The sequence below is a fragment of the Thalassophryne amazonica genome, chromosome 7, assembly GCF_902500255.1.
Source record: "Thalassophryne amazonica chromosome 7, fThaAma1.1, whole genome shotgun sequence".
In the NCBI taxonomy this organism is placed as follows: Eukaryota; Metazoa; Chordata; class Actinopteri; order Batrachoidiformes; family Batrachoididae; genus Thalassophryne; species Thalassophryne amazonica.
The window spans coordinates 87,469,124-87,491,059 of record NC_047109.1 but is presented as its reverse complement, the minus strand read 5'-3'; the positions used below and the strand labels follow the sequence as shown (position 1 = coordinate 87,491,059).

General features: G+C 42.4%; 1 protein-coding gene across 1 annotated transcript in view; it reads left to right on the top strand.

Annotated features, from left to right (window-relative positions):
* Positions 1 to 21,175, top strand: part of nradd (neurotrophin receptor associated death domain) — a 38,721-nt gene extending 17,546 nt beyond the window's left edge. The window contains exons 2-6 of the mRNA XM_034174946.1: positions 8,535 to 8,667; positions 8,831 to 9,184; positions 16,603 to 16,816; positions 19,190 to 19,332; positions 19,581 to 21,175. Coding sequence (XP_034030837.1) covers positions 8,535 to 8,667; positions 8,831 to 9,184; positions 16,603 to 16,816; positions 19,190 to 19,332; positions 19,581 to 19,894 — 1,158 coding nt within the window. The 3' untranslated portion in view covers positions 19,895 to 21,175. The remainder of the gene's footprint in view (positions 1 to 8,534; positions 8,668 to 8,830; positions 9,185 to 16,602; positions 16,817 to 19,189; positions 19,333 to 19,580) is intronic.
* Positions 21,176 to 21,936: the final 761 nt, after the last annotated feature.

Genomic DNA, 21,936 nt, shown 5'->3' with positions numbered 1-21,936 from the left:
TTTAGCACTGTTGTCGTGCGTTACCTGTGCTGCTCCACAGCCTGTTCAGTGGATTTTTATTTTATTTTTTAGCACTGTTGTCGTGTGTTACCTGTGCTGCTCCACAGCCTGTTCAGTGGATTTTTATTTTATTTTTTAGCACTGTTGTCGTGCGTTACCTGTGCTGCTCCACAGCCTGTTCAGTGGATTTTTATTTTATTTTTTAGCACTGTTGTCGTGCGTTACCTGTGCTGCTCCACAGCCTGTTCAGTGGATTTTTGTTTTGTTTTTTGGCACTGTTGTCGTGCGTTACCTGTGCTGCTCCACAGCCTGTCCAGTGGATTTTTATTTTATTTTTTAGCACTGTTGTCGTGTGTTACCTGTGCTGCTCCACAGCCTGTTCAGTGGATTTTTACCTGTGCTGCTCCACAGCCTGTCCAGTGGATTTTGATTTTTATTTTATTTTTTTTAGCACTGTTGTCGTGTGTTACCTGTGCTGCTCCACAGCCTGTCTAGTGGATTTTTATTTTATTTTTTACCACTGTTGTCATGTGTTACCTGTGCTGTTCCACAGCCTGTCCAGTGGATTTTTATTTTATTTTTTACCACTGTTGTCGTGTGTTACCTGTGCTGCTCCACAGCCTGTCCAGTGGATTTTTATTTTATTTTTTAGCACTGTTGTCGTGTGTTATCTGTGCTGCTCCACAGCCTGTCCAGTGGATTTTTATTTTATTTTTTACCACTGTTGTCGTGTGTTACCTGTGCTGCTCCACAGCCTGTCCAGTGGATTTTTATTTTATTTTTTTTAGCACTGTTGGCGTGCATTACCTGTGCTGCTCCACAGCCTGTCCAGTGGATTTTTATTTTATTTTTTACCACTGTTGTCGTGCGTTACCTGTGCTGCTCCACAGCCTGTCTAGTGGTTTTTTGTTTTGTTTTGGCACCGTTGTCGTGCGTTACCTGTGCTGCTCCACAGTCTGTCCAGTGGATTTTGATTTTGATTTTATTTTATTTTTTTTTAGCACTGTTGTCGTGCGTTACCTGTGCTGCTCCACAGCCTGTCCAGTGGATTTTTATTTAGCACTGTTGTCGTGCGTTACCTGTGCTGCTCCACAGCCTGTCTAGTGGATTTTTATTTTGTTTTGGCACTGTTGTCGTGCGTTGCCTGTGCTGCTCCACAGCCTGTCCAGTGGATTTTTATTTTATTTTATTTTATTTTTAGCACTGTTGTCGTGCGTTACCTGTGCTGCTCCACAGCCTGTCTAGTGGATTTTTATTTTATTTTAGCACTGTTGTCGTGCGTTACCTGTGCTGCTCCACAGCCTGTCTAGTGGATTTTTATTTTATTTTAGCACTGTTGTCGTGCGTTACCTGTGCTGCTCCACAGCCTGTCTAGTGGATTTTTATTTTATTTTAGCACTGTTGTCGTGCGTTACCTGTGCTGCTCCACAGCCTGTCCAGTGGATTTTTATTTTATTTTATTTTTTAGCACTGTTGTTGTGCGTTACCTGTGCTGCTCCACAGCCTGTCTAGTGTCGGATTCCCTGTTTGGGAATCCGCTAGCTTAGCGTAGCTACTAGCTCTTAGCCGTTTTAGCATGGCGGCTTCTCCTGTCTCTCCCGTACTTTTCTGCTCTGGGTGTGAAATGTTTAGTTATTCCTCGGCCTCTTTTAGCAGTAACGGTACTTGTAATAAGTGCAGCTTATTCGTAGCTTTGGAGGCCAGGCTGGGCGAATTGGAGGCTCGGCTCCGCACCGTGGAAAATTCTACAGCTAGCCAGGCCCCTGTAGTCGGTGCGGACCAAGGTAGCTTAGCCGTAGCCGCCGTTAGTTCCCCCCTGGCAGACCCCGTGCAGTCGGGAAGGCAGGCTGACTGGGTGACTGTGAGGAGGAAGCGTAGCCCTAAACAGAAGCCCCGTGTACACCGTCAACCCGTTCACATCTCTAACCGTTTTTCCCCACTCGACGATACACTCGCCGAGGATCAAACTCTGGTTATTGGCGACTCTGTTTTGAGAAATGTGAAGTTAGCGACACCAGCAACCATTGTCAATTGTCTTCCGGGGGCCAGAGCAGGCGACATCGAAGGACATTTGAAATTGCTGGCTAAGGCTAAGCGTAAATTTGGTAAGATTGTAATTCACGTCGGCAGTAATGACACTCGGTTACGCCAATCGGAGGTCACTAAAATTAACATTGAATCGGTGTGTAACTTTGCAAAAACAATGTCGGACTCTGTTGTTTTCTCTGGGCCCCTCCCCAATCAGACCGGGAGTGACATGTTTAGCCGCATGTTCTCCTTGAATTGCTGGCTGTCTGAGTGGTGTCCAAAAAATGAGGTTGGCTTCATTGATAATTGGCAAAGCTTCTGGGGAAAACCTGGTCTTGTTAGGAGAGACGGCATCCATCCCACTTTAGAGGGAGCAGCTCTCATTTCTAGAAATCTGGCCAATTTTTTGGGATCCTCCAAACTGTGACTGTCTAGCGTTGGGACCAGGAGGCAGAGCTGTGGTCTTATACACCTCTCTGCAGCTTCTCTCCCCCTCCCATCCCCTTATTACCCCATCCCCGTAGAGACGGTGCCTGCTCCCAGACCACCAATAACTAGCAAAAATCTATTTAAGCATAAAAATTCAAAAAGAAAAAATAATATAGCACCTTCAATTGCACCACAGACTAAAACAGTTAAATGTGGTCTATTAAACATTAGGTCTCTTTCTTCTAAGTCCCTGTTGGTAAATGATATAATAATTGATCAACGTATTGATTTATTCTGCCTAACAGAAACTTGGTTACAGCAGGATGAATATGTTAGTTTAAATGAGTCAACACCCCCGAGTCACACTAACTGTCAGAATGCTTGTAGCACGGGCCGGGGCGGAGGATTAGCAGCAATCTTCCATTCCAGCTTATTAATTAATCAAAAACCTAGACAGAGCTTTAATTCATTTGAAAGCTTGTCTCTTAGTCTTGTCCATCCAAATTGGAAGTCCCAAAAACCAGTTTTATTTGTTATTATCTATCGTCCACCTGGTCGTTACTGTGAGTTTCTCTGTGAATTTTCAGACCTTTTGTCTGACTTAGTGCTTAGCTCAGATAAGATAATTATAGTGGGCGATTTTAACATCCACACAGATGCTGAGAATGACAGCCTCAACACTGCATTTAATCTATTATTAGACTCTATCGGCTTTGCTCAAAAAGTAAATGAGTCCACCCACCACTTTAATCATATTTTAGATCTTGTTCTGACTTATGGTATGGAAATAGAAGACTTAACAGTATTCCCTGAAAACTCCCTTTTGTCTGATCATTTTTTAATAACATTTACATTTACCCTGATGGACTACCCTGCAGTGGGGAATAAGTTTCATTACACTAGAAGTCTTTCAGAAAGCGCTGTAACTAGGTTTAAGGATATGATTCCTTCTTTATGTTCTCTAATGTCATATACCAACATAGAGCAGAGTAGCTACCTAAACTCTGTAAGGGAGTTAGAGTATCTTGTCAATAGTTTTACATCCTCATTGAAGACAACCTTGGATGCTGTAGCTCCTCTGAAAAAGAGAGCTTTAAATCAGAAGTGTCTGACTCCGTGGTATAACTCACAAACTCGTAGCTTAAAGCAGATAACCCGTAAGTTGGAGAGGAAATGGCGTCTCACTAATTTAGAAGATCTTCACTTAGCCTGGAAAAAGAGTTTGTTGCTCTATAAGAAAGCCCTTCGTGAAGCTAGGACATCTTTCTACTCATCACTAATTGAAGAAAATAAGAACAACCCCAGGTTTCTTTTCAGCACTGTAGCCAGGCTGACAAAGAGTCAGAGCTCTATTGAGCTGAGTATTCCATTAACTTTAACTAGTAATGACTTCATGACTTTCTTTGCTAACAAAATTTTGACTATTAGAGAAAAAATTACTCATAACCATCCCAAAGATGTATCGTTATCTTTGGCTGCTTTCAGTGATGCCGGTATTTGGTTAGACTCTTTCTCTCCGATTGTTCTGTCTGAGTTATTTTCATTAGTTACTTCATCCAAACCATCAACATGCTTATTAGACCCCATTCCTGCCAGGCTGCTCAAGGAAGTCCTACCATTATTTAATGCTTCAATCTTAAATATGATCAATCTATCTTTGTTAGTTGGTTATGTACCACAGGCCTTTAAGGTGGCAGTAATTAAACCATTACTTAAAAAGCCATCACTTGACCCAGCTATCTTAGCTAATTATAGGCCAATCTCCAACCTTCCTTTTCTCTCAATGATTCTTGAGAGGGTAGTTGTAAAACAGCTAACTGATCACCTGCAGAGGAATGGTCTATTTGAAGAGTTTCAGTCAGGTTTTAGAATTCATCATAGTACAGAAACAGCATTAGTGAAGGTTACAAATGATCTTCTTATGGCTTCGGACAGTGGACTTATCTCTGTGCTTGTTCTGTTGGACCTCAGTGCTGCTTTTGATACTGTTGACCATAAAATTTTATTACAGAGATTACAGCATGTCATAGGTATTAAAGGCATTGCGCTGCGGTGGTTTGAATCATATTTGTCTAATAGATTACAGTTTGTTCATGTAAATGGGGAATCTTCTTCACAGACTAAAGTTAATTATGGAGTTCCACAAGGTTCTGTGCTAGGACCAATTTTATTCACTTTATACATGCTTCCCTTGGGCAGTATTATTAGACGGTATTGCTTAAATTTTCATTGTTACGCAGATGATACCCAGCTTTATCTATCCATGAAGCCAGAGGATACACACCAATTAGCTAAACTGCAGGATTGTCTTACAGACATAAAGACATGGATGACCTCTAATTTCCTGCTTTTAAACTCAGATAAAACTGAAGTTATTGTACTTGGCCCCACAAATCTTAGAAGCATGGTGTCTAACCAGATCGTTACTCTGGATGGCAGTTCCCTGATCTCTAGTAATACTGTGAGAAATCTTGGAGTTATTTTTGATCAGGATATGTCATTCAAAGCGCATATTAAACAAATATGTAGGACTGCCTTTTTGCATTTACGCAATATCTCTAAAATCAGAAAGGTCTTGTCTCAGAGTGATGCTGAAAAACTAATTCATGCATTTATTTCCTCTAGGCTGGACTATTGTAATTCATTATTATCAGGTTGTCCTAAAAGTTCCCTAAAAAGCCTTCAGTTGGTTCAGAATGCTGCAGCTAGAGTACTGACGGGGACTAGCAGGAGAGAGCATATCTCACCCGTGTTGGCCTCCCTTCATTGGCTTCCTGTTAATGCTAGAATAGAATTTAAAATTCTTCTTCTTACTTATAAGGTTTTGAATAATCAGGTCCCATCTTATCTTAGGGACCTCGTAGTACCATATTACCCCATTAGAGCGCTTCGCTCTCAGACTGCGGGCTTACTTGTAGTTCCTAGGGTTTGTAAGAGTAGAATGGGAGGCAGAGCCTTCAGCTTTCAGGCTCCTCTCCTGTGGAACCAGCTCCCAATTCAGATCAGGGAGACAGATACCCTCTCTACTTTTAAGATTAGGCTTAAAACTTTCCTTTTCGCTAAGGCTTATAGTTAGGGCTGGATCGGGTGACCCTGGACCATCCCTTGGTTATGTTGCTTTAGACGTAGACTGTGGGGGGGGTTCCCATGATGCACTGTTTCTTTCTCTTTTTGCTCCGTATGCATCACTCTGCATTTAATCATTAGTGATCGATCTCTTTTTCCTGGTTCTTTCCCTCAGCCCCAACCAGTCTCAGCAGAAGACTGTCCCTCCCTGAGCCTGGTTCTGCTGGAGGTTTCTTCCTGTTAAAAGGGAGTTTTTCCTTCCCACTGTGGCCTAGTGCTTGCTCATAGGGGGTCGTTTTGACCGTTGGGGTTTTTCATAATTATTGTATGGCCTTGCCTTGCAATGTGGAGCGCCTTGGGGCAACTGTTTGTTGTGATTTGGCGCTATATAAGAAAAAAGTTGATTGATTGATTGATTGATTTGGAGCTTTGCTGCATCAATTTTTTCCTGAAACTGTGAGAGACCTCCAGGTGGACACCATTCGGAAAATTAATATGGCTTTCAGGGACAATTTTATGGAGATTACACAGATTAAGGAGTGCTCCAGCCAGTTTAAAGACCGCCCACAGCGTCTGAGAACGCGGCGCGCTCCGAGTGCCGATCGACAGGCTGAAACCCCGCTGAAACAACCAGATCATTTCCAACGTGAAGTCTTTGTTGATCCAGGATGTCGTCTGACTTTCACAAAAAGGCAGAAGGCGTGGACATCAGCACTTTTTCAGCACATTCCACTGTTACAGGAGTTTTTTTCATGGAATAAGAAGCGGATGAATGCGCCACCATGCCCCAACATGTCCTGTGAGGGTTCATCACGGCGTTGCTTTGCGCGATGCGGCTCCGCTGCGACGTGCAGGATTCCTCCGCTCCTCTTTCCATGACAAAAACTCCTGTAACAGTGGAATGTGCCGTTCATTTCTAAACTGGACGCTGTCTTGATCTGGTATGTCGTCTGACTAGCACAGGAATTGTGGAAGACGTGGGCATCAGCACTTTTTCGGCACATTGAGACAGACGTGCGGAGGAATCCCGCGCATCGCGGCGGAGCCGCATGGCACAAAGCAACGCCGTGATGAAGCCTCACAGGACATGTTGGGGCATGTCCAGCTCATGCTCAATTTCTCAGATATTCACACGACTGAAAAGCAACCGAAAGCCGTCTGAAAGCCGTCCTGAGAGACCAACACGGAGGTGGTTTTGTCCCGCGCCATGAGCGGCACGGTGGCGCATTCATCCGCTTCTTTTTCCATGAAAAAAAACTCCTGTAACAGTGGAATGTGCCGAAAAAGTGCTGATGTCCACGCCTTCTGCCTTCCTGTGGGCGGTCTTTAAGCCGGCTGGAGCACTCCTTAATCTGTGTAATCCCCACAAAATCGTCCCTGAAAGCCATATTAATTTTCCGAATGGTGTCCACCTGGAGGTCTCTCACAGTTTCTGGAAAAAATTGATGCAGCAAAGCTCCAAATCATGCCGCCATTTCCTTAACGACGAGAGCGGTGGACCAGTTCTCACTCAAAGCCTGCTCACAGGCGAATGACGCAACCAATAGGCGTGAAAAAACTCACGCATGCGCACAAAGGTTCAAGCTTGGCTGATGCAATCACATGTGATTCAAATCCATATGGTTTTTGAAAAAAATAAAAAGGTCCGATACTTTTCTAACAGACCTCGTATATATATAAACTAAGAAATCATGTGCATAAATATTCATACTCTCTACAGTGAAGCATGGTGGTTGCAGCATCATGCTGTGGGGATGTTTTTCAGCAGCAGGAACTGGGAGACTAGTCAGGATTGAGGGAAAGATAAATGCAACAATGTACAGACTTCCTGGATGAAAACTTGCTCCAGAACGCTCTTCACCTCAGACTGGTGTGACGGTTCATCTTTCAGCAGGACAGTGACCCTAAACATACAGCCAAGAAATCAAAGGAGTGGCTTCAGGACAACTCTGTCAATGTCCTTGAGTGGCCCAGCCAGAGCCCAGACCTGAATCTGATTGAACATCTCTGGAGAGATCTGAAAATGCCTGTGCACAGACGCTCCCCATCCAACCTGATGGCGCTTGAGAGGTGCTGCAAAGAGGAATGGGCAAAATGGCCCAAAGATAGTTGCACCAAGCTTGTGGCATCATATTCAAGAAGACCTGAGGCTGTAATTGCTGCCAATGGTGTACTGACAAAGTATTTAGCAAAGGGTGTGAATACGTATGTATATGTGACTTTTTAGTTTTTTTTATTTTTAATAAATTTACAAAAATTTCAAAAATACTTTTTCATGTTGTTATTATGGAGTGTTGTGATTAGAATTTTGAGGGGAAAATTTTTTTTTCCTTCACTTTGGAATAAGGCTGCACGTAACAAAATGTGGAAAAAGTGAAGCACTGTACATACTTTCCAGATGCACTGTATGCTGAAGCACATGGCAGGTTGACCCACTGCCTGTGTCCTGCTATGGAAAAAAACAACAAAACAGACCACGTTATTTTAAAAGCTTATTTTTGAATGCGCTGGACGTCCACAAAACTGAGTAAGACCAGTGTTGCAGTATCTCACTAAATGTAGACAAACTTTTAAAAGCAGACTGTACAGTTGGCTGCTTACCTTAGCCTAACTGTCGTCCTCAGTTGCTGATGCCCACTGAGGCATTACCAATGTAATTACACTAATTAGCAGGTTAGCTTCTGTTTGCTTTGGCTGTGTTTGCGTTATTAATAACTGATGTGCAGGTTAAATTATTTTTGTCTCAAATGAAAAGGTGACTCCCAAAAAGGCCAAAAAATGGAGCCTAGATTGAAAAATGTCAAGCTTGTCCTTTAACGCGTCATATAACACAATTTAATAAAAAAAAAAAAAACAGCCTATTACTGACATTCTAAAAGAGTGCTAACTGCAGCGTAAAAGTAAAGAAGCTTCGTTCAAAATGATTTTGTGTGTAACAGGTAACTTTTAGAGTCCGTTACATAAAACACAGCACTGGTATTTTTCTGAGTGTGTCTCTGTGTTTGCTGAAGGTTGCGCTTGGAGATGCGTGTGCCAGTGGCCGCTTCACTGAATCAGGCCAGTGTTGCAGTGTGTGTCTTGCTGGTTTTGGAGTGGAGGAGGAGTGTGGGAAACAGGATACAAAATGCACGCGGTGCCCAAAGGGTAAGTCATTATAATCTAATGTTACTGTTCCAATATGTGTTTCACCGGCATTATCGTTTGTCATCGGCCTGTGAGAATGGAAGTTTAGCCTGCGCTGTTAAAGATGATGGTTGTGAGAGAAAAATCACTGATTTTGTTTTTTCCTCTTTCTTTCCCCACATAGGAACATTTTCCCCATCTGAAGGCCTCTCCCCATGCCTTCCCTGTGCCCGCTGCCCACATAGCATCCCTGAGCTGGAATCCTGCTCTGCCACTAAAGACACACACTGCGACTGTGGAAATGGCTTCTACCTTTTGCGCACGCACAGCCTGTGCACGCCTTGCTCCCTATGTGGCCGTGGTGAAGGTGTTATCCGGCTGTGCGGCCGACATGGAGATACTCAGTGCCAAGAGTGCGGGCCAGGAAACTTCTCAGAGGAGCAAAGTGCCACAAAACCATGCCAGGTCTGCTTGCAGTGCTCAGAAAGTGAAGTGGAGATCCGAGGCTGCCAGCCCATGTTTGACACGCTCTGCATGGGTGAGTAGTAATAAAAAGGGATCATAATGGCATCTAAGAATGGGCAACATTCTAGCAACTGACATTAAAGGGGTTTTCACACCTACCCTGTATAGTGTAGAGCCTACCCTATATGATTCTGACTTTTCATTTTGGTTCGAGAGGTGTGATTTATTTATTTAGATATATTTATATATATTTTTATGCTTTTATAGTTTTAGATTTAGAGTCTTGTAGTTTTATATGATCTGAATGTTGTTGCATGTTGCACTGACTGGTCGAGCATTTTTAATTTTGTTGTACATGTTACAATGACGATAAAGATTCTGTTCTATTCTATTCTGAAGACATGGTCTCGGTCCTGATCAAACTGTATCATTCTTCGGTTAGTTTGCAGTGTGAACTCTCAGACTTTGGGACAATTACAGGATGTTCTAACAAACTAGGCTGCTGGTCTCTCCCAGTACAGAATTACTGATGGTCTCTGGCTTATTTGCAGTCTTCTACTACTTTTCCGTCTCCAACAAAACAGTTTTCGTACAACAGGCTTAATTCATTTGAGGAATTGGAATGAATCTTGTGTGTTATTCTTGAATTTGTTGCTGATCAGTGTTTTAATGGAAGAAAGGAAAAACTTTCTGTCAAACTTTCACTTTTACTGAACTATATGGTACTATATGGGGACAAAAATAGCAAAAATATAAAGGCATACAGTAGTGTTCAGAATAATAGTAGTGCTATGTGACTAAAAAGATTAATCCAGGTTTTGAGTATATTTCTTATTGTTACATGGAAAACAAGGTACCAGTACATTCAGTAGATTCTCACAAATCCAACAAGACCAAGCATTCATGATATGCACACTCTTAAGGCTATGAAATTTGGCTATTAGTAAAAAAAAAAGTAGAAAAGGGGGTGTTCACAATAATAGTAGTGTGGCATTCAGTCAGTGAGTTTGTCAATTTTGTGGAACAAACAGGTGTGAATCAGGTGTCCCCTATGTAAGGATGAAGCCAGCACCTGTTGAACATGCTTTTCTCTTTGAAAGCCTGAGGAAAATGGGACGTTCAAGACATTGTTCAGAAGAACAGCGTAGTTTGATTAAAAAGTTGATTGGAGAGGGGAAAACTTATAAGCATGTGCAAAAAATTATAGGCTGTTCATCTACAATGATCTCCAATGCTTTAAAATGGACAAAAAAAAAAACAGAGACGCGTGGAAGAAAACAGAAAACAACCATCAAAATGGATAGAAGAATAACCAGACTGGCAAAGGCTCACCCATTGATCAGCTCCAGGATGATCAAAGACAGTCTGGAGTTACCTGTAAGTGCTGTGACAGTTAGAAGACGCCTGTGTGAAGCTAATTTATTTGCAAGAATCCCCCGCAAAGTCCCTCTGTTAAATAAAAGACGTGCAGAAGAGGTTACAATTTGCCAAAGAACACATCAGCTGACCTAAAGAGAAATGGAGGAATATTTTGTGTACTGATGAGAGTAAAATTGTTCTTTTTGGGTCCAAGGGCCGCAGACAGTTTGTGAGACAACCCCCAAACTCTGAATTCAAGCCACAGTTCACAGTGAAGACAGTGAAGCATGGTGATGCCAGCATCATGATATGGGCATGTTTCTTCTACTATGGTATTGGGCCTATATATCGCATACTAGGTATCATGGATCAGTTTGGATATGTCAAAATACTTGAAGAGGTCATGTTGCCTTATGCTGAAGAGGACATGCCCTTGAAATGGTTGTTTCAATAAGACAATGACCCCAAGCACACTAGTAAATGAGCAAAATATTGGTTCCAAACCAACAAAATTAATGCCTCGCAGATGTGAAGAAATCATGAAAAACTGTGGTTATACAACTAAATACTAGTTTAGTGATTCACAGGATTGCTAAAAAAGCAGTTTGAACATAATAGTTTTGAGTTTGAAGCGTCAACAGCAGATGCTACTATTATTGTGAACACCCCCTTTTCTACTTTTTTTACTAATAGCACAATTTCATAGCCTTAGGAGTGTGCATATCATGAATGCTTGGTCTTGTTGGATTTGTGAGAATCTACTGGTACCTTGTTTCCCATGTAACAATAAGAAATATACTCAAAAACTGGATTAATCTTTTTAGTCACATAGCACTACTACTATTCTGAACACTACTGTATTTTCTCCCTTGTTTCACTCGGGGTCACCACAGCAAATCCGAACTGTATGTTGATTGTCTCATGTTGTTTTGTTTTGTTTTTTACACCGGATGCCCATCCTGATACAACTCCACATTACATGGAGAATGGACAGGGGCGGTCTAGAACTGGGAACCTGCAACACTGGAAACAAGCATACTTAAATGCTTGGCTGCCACCCCTGCCTCTGTATGTACACAACAAATATTTGTGTATTTTATGTAGGTACTGTTGGGGGTGAGGGGTATATTTTTAGGTTGTCTGAGGTAGTGAAAAAAATAAATAAATATAAAGATTCCTCAAACCAACTTGTATGTTCCTAGTAAAGATGGCTTCCTCCCACATCCAAAGACATGCAGGTTAGGTGGATTTGAAACTTTAATGTCTATATGTGGCCCTGCGACAGACTGGAGTCCTGTCCAGGGCCCCCCCCCCCCATGATCCTTAATTGGAGTAAGTGGATATAGAGAATCAATGGATCTGCATTTACCAGCCACTAACTTAGCTGGTATACCTGTTCATTTGCTCAACTCGATGGCGTTAGGCATCTAGATGTGGTGAAGACAACTTTCAAACTGAGCATCAGAATGGGGAAGAGAGATGATTTAAGTGACTTTGAACATGGCATGGTTGTTGGTGCCAGGCAGGCTGGTCTGAGTATTTCAGAAACTGTTGATCCAGTGGGATTTTCATTTAACAGAGAATGGTCCAAAACTGAGAAGATATCCAGTGAGTGGCATTTGTATGAACGCAAATGCCTTGTTGAGGTCAGAGGGGAATGGGTAGACCGGTTGAACGGGAGACTGCATGACATCATCATGTCAATTTTGACCAACATCTTGTTGAATCTGTACCACAAAGAATTCATTTTTATTACCAACGCAAGAGGCGGAGACGGCAGTGCTGGTTTCAGTACTGTTGCAGATGGGTATTGAATAAAATAGTAATTTTTTTGTATCAATTGGAGTTATTTTTTATGTATATATTTTTACTGGTATAAAATACAACTATTTTGAGTCTCCGGTGTAGATCTGCCAGCGAGTGATGATGTCACACGCAGACAGGTGATGTTTGTCAATGCAGAGTCATGATGCATTTTTTTTTGGTGCCTATTGTAGGTTAATTTCTGTTTGCTGGCAACCCAACAGTGTGTCGGTAATTTATGGCCCTATCTTGAGGATCTATAGCACACGCTGTGTAACACGTGTGTGTGCGCCTGCAGATTGCTAGTGCAAACCTGGGTGCTGGCTGCAAAGACACCAGACCAATGCGCCACATTAGTCACGGGCATGTTGTGCACTAAATCAACTAATCAGATTGTCATCTGTCATTGCTGTTCAGAGCACAAACACAGGACTGAGTAGATTTCTGGCAAGAAAACAAATTTGTGCACACAGTGCTGATCTGCAAGGAATCAGCAGGAAAATGCACCGTCCTTCTTAATGTGCATCAACAACAGTCATATTCACTCCTGAAGTACAACTTAACAGTACATCTACACATGTTTGGAAATAAAAAAGAAACATGATTATCCTCTGGTCTTCTTGATGTTTTTACACAGCTTATGTTTTAAGTCAGTTGAGAAATTAATTATTGGCTTATTTCCTCTCTTAAAAGTATATCCAAGCATGGTTGTTAGCTTTGGAAAGACTACTTTTTGGCTAATTTTGTTTAAGACAAATAATTTAAGGGGGAATCATGAACAAAAATGATCTGTTTCAAATAACTGTTTAATGTAGACAGTAGATGCAAAACAGCTCCAAACATTGCCCAGCTAGCAAAGGATGCTTTGTCGTCCAACCACCTCAGTTCCATCACAAAGACTATTTTCTGCTGGTGACAACACTGTTGCCCAGGACATGTCTGGACCCAGATACTACAATGGATGATTTTCCTGCACAGGTATGAGAAAGAGAGACAGGGTACCCTTACACGCTCTGCTGCAGTGACCAGAAATGGGTCTCTGTGTCTGCTGCAGCAGTTGGTGTATGGTGCAGTTGGATTTTAAGCAGATAGAACTTAAAAGGTAGCACTTTCCCATCTGCATCAGATGCTCAAAGCGCTTTACAGTTATGCCTCACATTCACACAGACACACACCTATGTCAGGGTGCTGCCATGCAGGGTACTCACTACACACCGGGAGCAACTTGGGGATTAAGGACTTTACCCAAGGGCCCTTAGTGATTTTCCGTTCAGGCGGGGATTGAACCGAGGATTCTCTGGTCTCAGGCCCAAAGGTTAACCACGAGCCATCACCTCCCAACTTAACAATGCTAAATAATGTGAGTTTAAAATTCAAACTTTTATATATGATAACTGAGTTCTTGCTGGCAAAACAACTTTTGCTTTTGCACAGTTAGTCTTCATAAGTCACCTGCAAAACTGTCTCCACCCCAACGCCCAAAAATCTGTACTGCCCACACTTCTTAACACTCACCTGGGATCTTAATAAATCAGACCGATTGTCTTCAAACGGGACAAACTCAAGCTTACGTTGTGTGACTGCTTAGATTGTTTTTGTATTCATACTGGTTGTCTTTAAGGAGACTACATGTGCCTGTTGGTTCTATTGCATTCATTAAACTCACCAGCGAAAAACCATTTTTAGCACGTTGGCCTGGAAACCACAAAACGCAGTTTAGTTGATGTTCATTGTGTGTATACACTGAAGCATTTGTGGATTTTATCTTTGTTCTCCTTTTAAGCTTAGTGACTTATTTTGATCTGATCTGGTGCTTAACTATTTTGGTTTCTGGTGGTTGTTTGCGAGAGGAGTCTAAACGGGCCGAGAACTTAGACTTAGTTGTCGGAAATTTGTGACTGTTGTTTGCTCTTTCTCAATGTTAATAAAAAGGGAATGTAAATATAAAAAAGGTGGAGAAGAAGTGGCCTGCAGGAATGTACATAGGGTTTTTATGACCAAATGAAAGATAAAGATGGTGAAAGATAAAAGGGAGAGAAAGCAATAAGCAGGGTCTGTGAGACTAGGACATGTGGTCAACACCTGCATCATTCTGAACACTCCATAACCCTCCAAGCTGCCAAACACCAGCAGTGAACAGAAAAAGAAACAGCCCATTTTAAGTGCTGTAGTCCAATTGGTATGAACTCGACATGTCTATAAGTTAACGGTACTCAGAGTTGAGGGTCAGAGGAAACGGCTGACCCTGACCACTAGTCTGTTTGCCCCCAAACGGCTCTGCTCTCCAGGAGTTAGGAGACCTTCTGTGCACATGCTGGCACTACATGTCATGAGCTTTTGACCCCCAGAGGCCGGCACAGTATCTTGAAGTGTTTGATCCCAAACACGCCCCGCTGAAGGAGACAGAACGAGGCTGGGAGAAGGAATACAACTCCAGGGAACCCAGATGAGCTCTTGTGTGACTGTCGCCCTTTGGAATAAGGATGTCCTTCTGTCTGTCTGTGCAACTGTGACCATGTGATCTTTTGAGCATCATCTAGACTTTATCATAGCCATGTTGGAATTTGTATACTTTTAAATGTCGTATCTCTTGACAGCCAGCTGTTTTTTTCTACAGTTTGTCTTTCTTTGCGTTGATATATTGGCAATGTCGTGCGTTTGTCTGTATGTGATCCAGCGTGCGTGAGTGGGGAGGACCCCAGTGTCTGAAGAAGACCAAGGGAATGCCCATGCTTGACCCGGCTGCGGCAGATAGATGATTATGTTAGTAAAGTTGGGATGGACCAATTGTCTGTCTGTGTGTTTGCCGTCCAGGACCAAACATGGTTCGGTGGTGTCATGGATGCAGCGAAGTATTTCACCAGCGTATGCTCCCAGACTTGACTTGGTTTTGTTTGTCAGCTGGATATCGCAAATGAAATTCGTTGGCATTTGTAGGGCTTTGGGTCAAGAAAGCGGTGACCAAAATTAATGTTATATCTGCTTTAAGGGGTGGAGCTTGACTTTTACCTATGATCCTGATTCCTTTTATCTTGCAAACAGGATCAGTTATTTGTTCAGAAATAAAGCTCCATTGTCATGGTTTGAAACAATTTCCATACCTTGGAAAACCATGGAGGGTGTCCGTGATTGAAGCAGGATAATTTGTCATTGTGCCACACTTAATTTAACCTTTGCGGGATTTTCAAGATTTCCAAAAAAATGCAGATTTTTTCCATCGAGCCTGTAACATTGTCTTGCATGCTGCTGCATCCCTGGACGTTTTTTCAGAAGTGTCCAGGTTGTGCTAAGCTAACGTTATACTCTGGACATGCTGCGACAAGTAGCCAAGGAATGAACAGCAACAAAAACAAATCCTCCATCAAGGAATCAAAGCAATCCGATACAAGGTCATTTATTAGGACTAAAGGTCAGCAATTCATTATCTGTCCATAAATATACTTTGGTCCAGATAACAAACCAGATCTAGTGGAACAAGTATCTCTACCCCACCCCCACCACTACCACCACCACCCCCTCCCCGACATGGATGGTGACTAAATTTGTAATTTGTTTTAGGTTAATTTAAGGGGGTGGTGGCCAAGTGGTTAGAGTGTTTTGCTTTCAGTGCCGAAGGTTCCCGGTTCAAACCACATTTCTGCCATATTTCTCCATATAATGTGAAATTGCGTCAGGAAGGGCATCCAGCGTAAAACGTGCCAATTCAACATACAGATCCACCTTGGATTTGCTGTGGCAACCCAGAGTGCAAACAAGGGAGCAGTCGAAGGGACTTACTATTTCTTAGGTTAATTTAAATTGATGACAAATGTGTATCCTTGACAGAAGTATGCACTCTCTGCATGCCCTTCTAGTTTTGCATATACATTGTTTTAGGAAAGGTGTGATCTGGTTTTGGTTAAGATGACTTCCAGCATGTCTCAGTCCTGTATGAATCCTTTTTGTGTGTATAGACATTTTCTTATGTCATCTTTTTGCAGTGGCTGTTGAAAGCTTCTGGAAGCCACAAAAAATCTGCACATGACTGAATAAAAAAAAATAAAAATGAAAAAGACTCTTGAATCTGGCGGCGTCAGCCATCATGGAAATATGAAAAATATGACCATCCTCAGCCTTTGTGGTTTGAGTGTCATCTCACTTCTCTGCAACTTCAGAGTTCCCCTCATTTATTTCTGAAAATGACATTTTCTTACTTTCTGGAATGAATTTTTCTCCGTTGTCTTCTCCCGTTCCTGCATCCACAGATACTGATGGAGAGTCTGTGTCCACATTTCTGCTGTAATTCCTCAGATCTCTGTATGCCTGTCACACGTTTCTCATTCTTCACAGATAAGAAGCTGCACATCCTTTCTCGGCCCTCTGGTTCAGACGGGCCACATGAAGCTCCTCACAGGCCAGGTGTAGACGTGGAAGAGGTCAGCCCTGCTCCTGGGACGCCCAAGTTCCCACCACAGGACGAGGGTGGCAGCAGCAACATTCCAGCATACGTGTCCGTTCTGGCCGCCGTGGTGCTGGGTCTGCTTCTCTATGTCGCCTATAAATGGTGAGTTCTCACTGACGAGTACTGTATGACATCATAATGGTGACTAGGGTGGTGATCCCTTTTGATTGATTGTTTTACATTTTGTTGCTCAGCCTCCGCTGCTGCTGTGCAGGAGCTCCAGAAATGAATAAGCACTTGACACAGAATCGTCACAGAATCAACACATTTGCGACGTGTTTATCTCACAAACTTCCTGTGAGAGTCTAAACAGCGCAGACTTTGAGCTACTTGTTTTCTGAGGCAGAACCGGGTTAATAGGTAAAAATATACAGAACAACATGCTGGTTTCACTACCATCTTGTAAACGTTCCCCTAAATTCTTGCACACACCTGTCCTTGGTGCAGACGGAGGGACGTCACACTCATCACCCTGTCACACCCTCGCTGAACCTAACAGCTGTTTGAACCCTCCTACTTGGTCTTTTGTACTATTTTATGTTAAATGGTGGGAATTTGCACGTTTTTGTACTAAACGACACCATGTCCATCTAATTCCAAAACAAAACTTTTTTTCCCCTAAAATTTGTTCAACAATTCCACAGCTTTCTATACTTAATGTTTCCATATTTGGCAACATAACAAACTTTCAACCCAGAAACTTGTTTGTTCCTTAAATAATCATTTAAAAACTGTATAACTTGAAATAAAAACAGTTTGCTAAAATATTTGTTTTCGTATCATCATTGTTGAAACTTAGAATGTCCAAACTTGAATTTTAAAAGATTTTCTGTCAGTTCCTACAAAAGACTCCTTTATTGTCCCTAGTCACCCCAATGGAGGAATACTCCCTGTAAATTTTAATAGATTTGAGACAAGTTTACCAAATTTGCAGCAGGGATACATTCCACGTTTGATTATGAGTGATCTTGACCAATGGTTGACAGTCACAGAGCCAAAACTAGTGTGTAAGTGCGATGAAGACTGTACTCAATAACTTTCCAAAGAATGCAGACAGGTTCATCAAATTTCCAGCAAACATGCATCCCTTCAAGCTCCAGACCAACGTCAGTGATGACTGACCTTGACCTCATTTTGACCGTCGTAAGAACAAAAATATCCCCAACACTGTACTCCCAATAGCTTTGCAAAGTAATAACACAGGTGTACCAAATTGGGAGCAAGGTGAAGTTAAACGGTGAATGACCTTCACCTAGTTTTGAAGGTCACAGAGCCAAAAATAGTCTGTGTACAATAGAACGCTGACATCTATACACATTTCCAGGTATTTCATTTGCAGCAAGGATGCATCCCTTGAAGACTGAGGTCATGTTCTTGCTCCAGCACTATAGCCTTTATGTCCCTTTTGCTCACATTTCCACATTTTCCACACATCTTCCAAAACCAATAAAATCATGACTTGCACACAAATTGTTCCCGGTTGAGTTTTTCTCTCTGAATGTAGTCACCCCAATAAAAACTTAGCTAGTCTCCACAGTGATTAATACAATACAGTTTGAAGTTGCCTTGTTACATTCTCATTATTATCACACGGCTCCATGAAAATATTGCCCACTCACAAATGGGTATGGGATGACACATTTCTGTGACTGGGGACACGAGGCCTTCAGGCCAATATCCTATTTTTATGTTCAAGACAAGTAAGCCTTTTATTTTTGGTATGTTATTTGTTGGAAATTATTGAAAATGTCAAACACTATAATAGAACAGAACTTTGCCATTGTACAAAATACAGTGAAAATCTGCCTCGCAGCTCTTCATAAGACACTACATATGTCAGTTTAAAAGTGCAGACAACAGAAAGTGGCCAGTGCATGTAAAAATAATCTGTTCAAACTGCTACAGTTAATGAGGGGGAGGGGGCAGAGTTTACAGCTTTTGGAAAAATGCTGTTTCTTAGTCTGTTGGCTCTGCATTTGATGGCCCTGTATCTCTTCCCTGAGGGGAGAGGAGGTGGGTTGCAGGCAGTGTCCAGGGTGGGACGTGTCCTTAATAATGCAGCTGGTTTTCTGTTGCGGTTGGTCAGCATTAATGTCTTTTGAGGATGGTGGTGTGATCCCAGTCACATGCTGAGCTGCCCTCCCCACCCGTCTCAGAACCTTCCTGTTCTGTTCACTGTAGCTGCCATACTCAATTAGAAACTCTGTATTTCCATAGTGAGGAATTTCATAAAGTTTGTGCTGTATCATGTAAGACAACATGATGGCTGCGATCATGATAGTTTTTTTAATCATTGTTTGTTGTTACTGGAATGTAATGGCAAAGAGTAAAAGTCTCTGAAAGGGAGGCAAGGCTGACCATGGCAGGATGCAGGCTACTGAAAGTCATGCATCAACCTTTTTGCTTGTGCATCTCAGTATTTAAGTATTTTGTATTGGTGGTTTTGTTGACCCTGTGTTCCTGTGCTCTGCTCAGTTGGAACTCATGTAAACAGAAGAAGGCTCTGTCCAAGGCCCGGGCGGCGGAGTTGGCAGCATCTCCAGAGGGCGAAAAACTCCAAAGTGACAGTGGTGTTTTTCTGGACTCTCACAGTCTGCAGGATGGTCAACCCAGCAAAGGTGAGGTACAGTCATGGTCAATGACACCAGTTTTAAGGCTGATATTTCTTTGAAATACTTTAACTTAGCCCAAAGCAGGAATGATGCCTTCAACTAAAATGGGAGAAGGGCGTCATCACCGGCAGCCACTGCTGCTTGTTTAAAAATAAATAAATACATAGTAATAATAATCTGAGCAGCAGAACTAGTTTAAATAAATCATAAGCACAAGGTGTCCATTGGTATAAATGTATCATGTATTTCCACAGGTGCTAAAAGGGACAGCAAGCTGGACAACCGTCTTTACATCAACCTGGCCCCTCACAGACAGGAGGAGGTGGAGAACCTCCTCCAGGAGGGAGGAGGCCGTGGCTGGAAAGCACTGGGTGCGGCGCTGGGCTACGAGTCCGAACAGCTGGACCTGTTTGGGCGTGGAGAGGCCCCTTCACACACTCTCCTCTCTCACTGGGCCCAGAAAGAAGGCGCCACTCTGGGACTGCTGAGTTCTGCACTGAGTCGCATTGACAGGTCCGATGTGGTAACGGCTCTCACATGCTCTGCGCAAGGGGTGTCTGTGGTCTGAGAGCTGTGTTTGGAAGACACATATGGACTAAAGAAACTAAGAAATGACCTGGGAGCTACTTTGATAGCAGCAGACTTTTGCTGCCAAGGCATCAAACTGTCGCAGTGGCCTCAACTTAATTCAGACTTGCCGCTGAGTGAAAACCGATGTATTCCTCTCTGTGTATGTCAGTGTTTGTTTTTTTTTATATGGTTTGTATGAAGGTGTCCTACATCTGCATTGTGCCAGTTTCACTGCTAATAATGACCTGTTTACACCGTCCATGTGACGCCTCTGAATTATGGGCAGTGGTCATCATAGAAACCTGGACAAAGCTGCAGATTTCTCCACCTGTGAGCCTCTTGTACAAAGTGTGCGTACGCACAAAAATATCGCACCTAATTTTTCAACTTCCGTGTGTGTGTGCGTGCGTGCCACTGCACTGAGCTCACAGCAGCCTCACACACACGCTCCCACTAACATCTTCCCCATTTCATACTTACTACGTTTGCAGGGGTACCAAATAAAATATCCCTGCCTGTCTCCACATCATGTCCATCTGTAGCTCACACTTACTGTAATTTTTTTGTGTTCATGTTGATTGATCTGACGGAGTGGGCCCTATTTTCATGAATTTGCATATTTAATAGGGGCGTGAAAAAGGAAGAGCTTGGTGCACATGCGTGTGTGCTCACTTCCACGTTGATTGGGATGTACAAATGGAACGTGCTTGGGTCCATGCGTACGCACATGCGTACATCTGGGTATTTTTGGGCTTACACCAGTTTCTGGGTTTTGGTGTACGCCATGTTTCAGTAGGAAATCCATGCAAGTCTTTGTACACGAGGCCCCAGATCTCCAAATATGGCAAACACTGCATTTACAATAGTGTTTAGAATGTATGTTTGTTGTATTACAATAGATTACCTGTCGGTATGAAAACTGTAAGGGCTGACAATTTGACCAAAACGACCTTGACCTTCTTCACTCAGATGACCTCTGGCATACCCTGCCAGGGCAATTCTGGAATCCACCTACGTGTGTCCCACATTTGGTCCAAATCAGGGTGAAAATCAAACTTTCTGACCTGTGCCAAAATGAATTCTTTTAAGATGGTTCCTGGGGTACAGACGGAATCTTGATCCCAATGATTGACCTTTGGCAAGTTTGACCTTGCTAGAGAATTCAGGAAAAATCCCTAGGTGTGCCATGTTTACTGTGAGTCTGAGTGGAAAAAAAAACCTGTTTTGATCCCAGTGATTGGCCTCTGGTGAATTTGATGTGGTCTGTGCAAATCCACAACCCACCTACAAAAGTGTGCCACGTTTGATGGACATCAGCATGGGGGAAATGGAAATTTAGACATTTGACATTAGTGACTTTGGCGTTTGTCAAAACAAGCCCCCTCACGGTGATTCTGGGAACAACAGACATGCACCCAACAAGTGTGATGGAAACTCAACCGAGCAACTTGGAAAAGTTGTAGAACAGACATTTTTCAAGTTTACAGCATAACCTTTGAGGCTCTTTGTCAGCTCAGCCTCACAAAAGGACATTGATGGATTCCAGGGAGGTTTTGTGATGGATATTTGAGTTCCCTTCTATTTACCACACTTAGCATGTTACATTTGTGTTACCCCAGAAAAGAACATTATTCTTCTCTTGTAAAGAGTGGCTGAAGTGGCAACGAATGGCTGAAGTCGGCAGCATGTGAACGTTATTTTAGGAGTCACACCTTCAGCAGCCACTTCTCAGAATGCTACTGTCAAAATTTTGAGCCTTTTCTTTCAACATGATGTAACTTCTGTTTTCAGTGTGTCTGTGGGGTCCCGGACCTTTAAGGGTTCATGTGGCTGAAAGAGTACAACTTTCTTTAAAAGACCTTTTCTACTATATAAATAATTAACTGCTGTAGCCATCAAGTATTTTTAGGGCTCAGTATTAAAACTGAAGATGTATTAAATATTTCAGTGAAGTTTACAACTTGATCACACAAAAAGCAAAGCATTTTGTAGATTTTTTTTTCCCCTCTTCCTGATATTTGTAAATATCTCAACATTAAT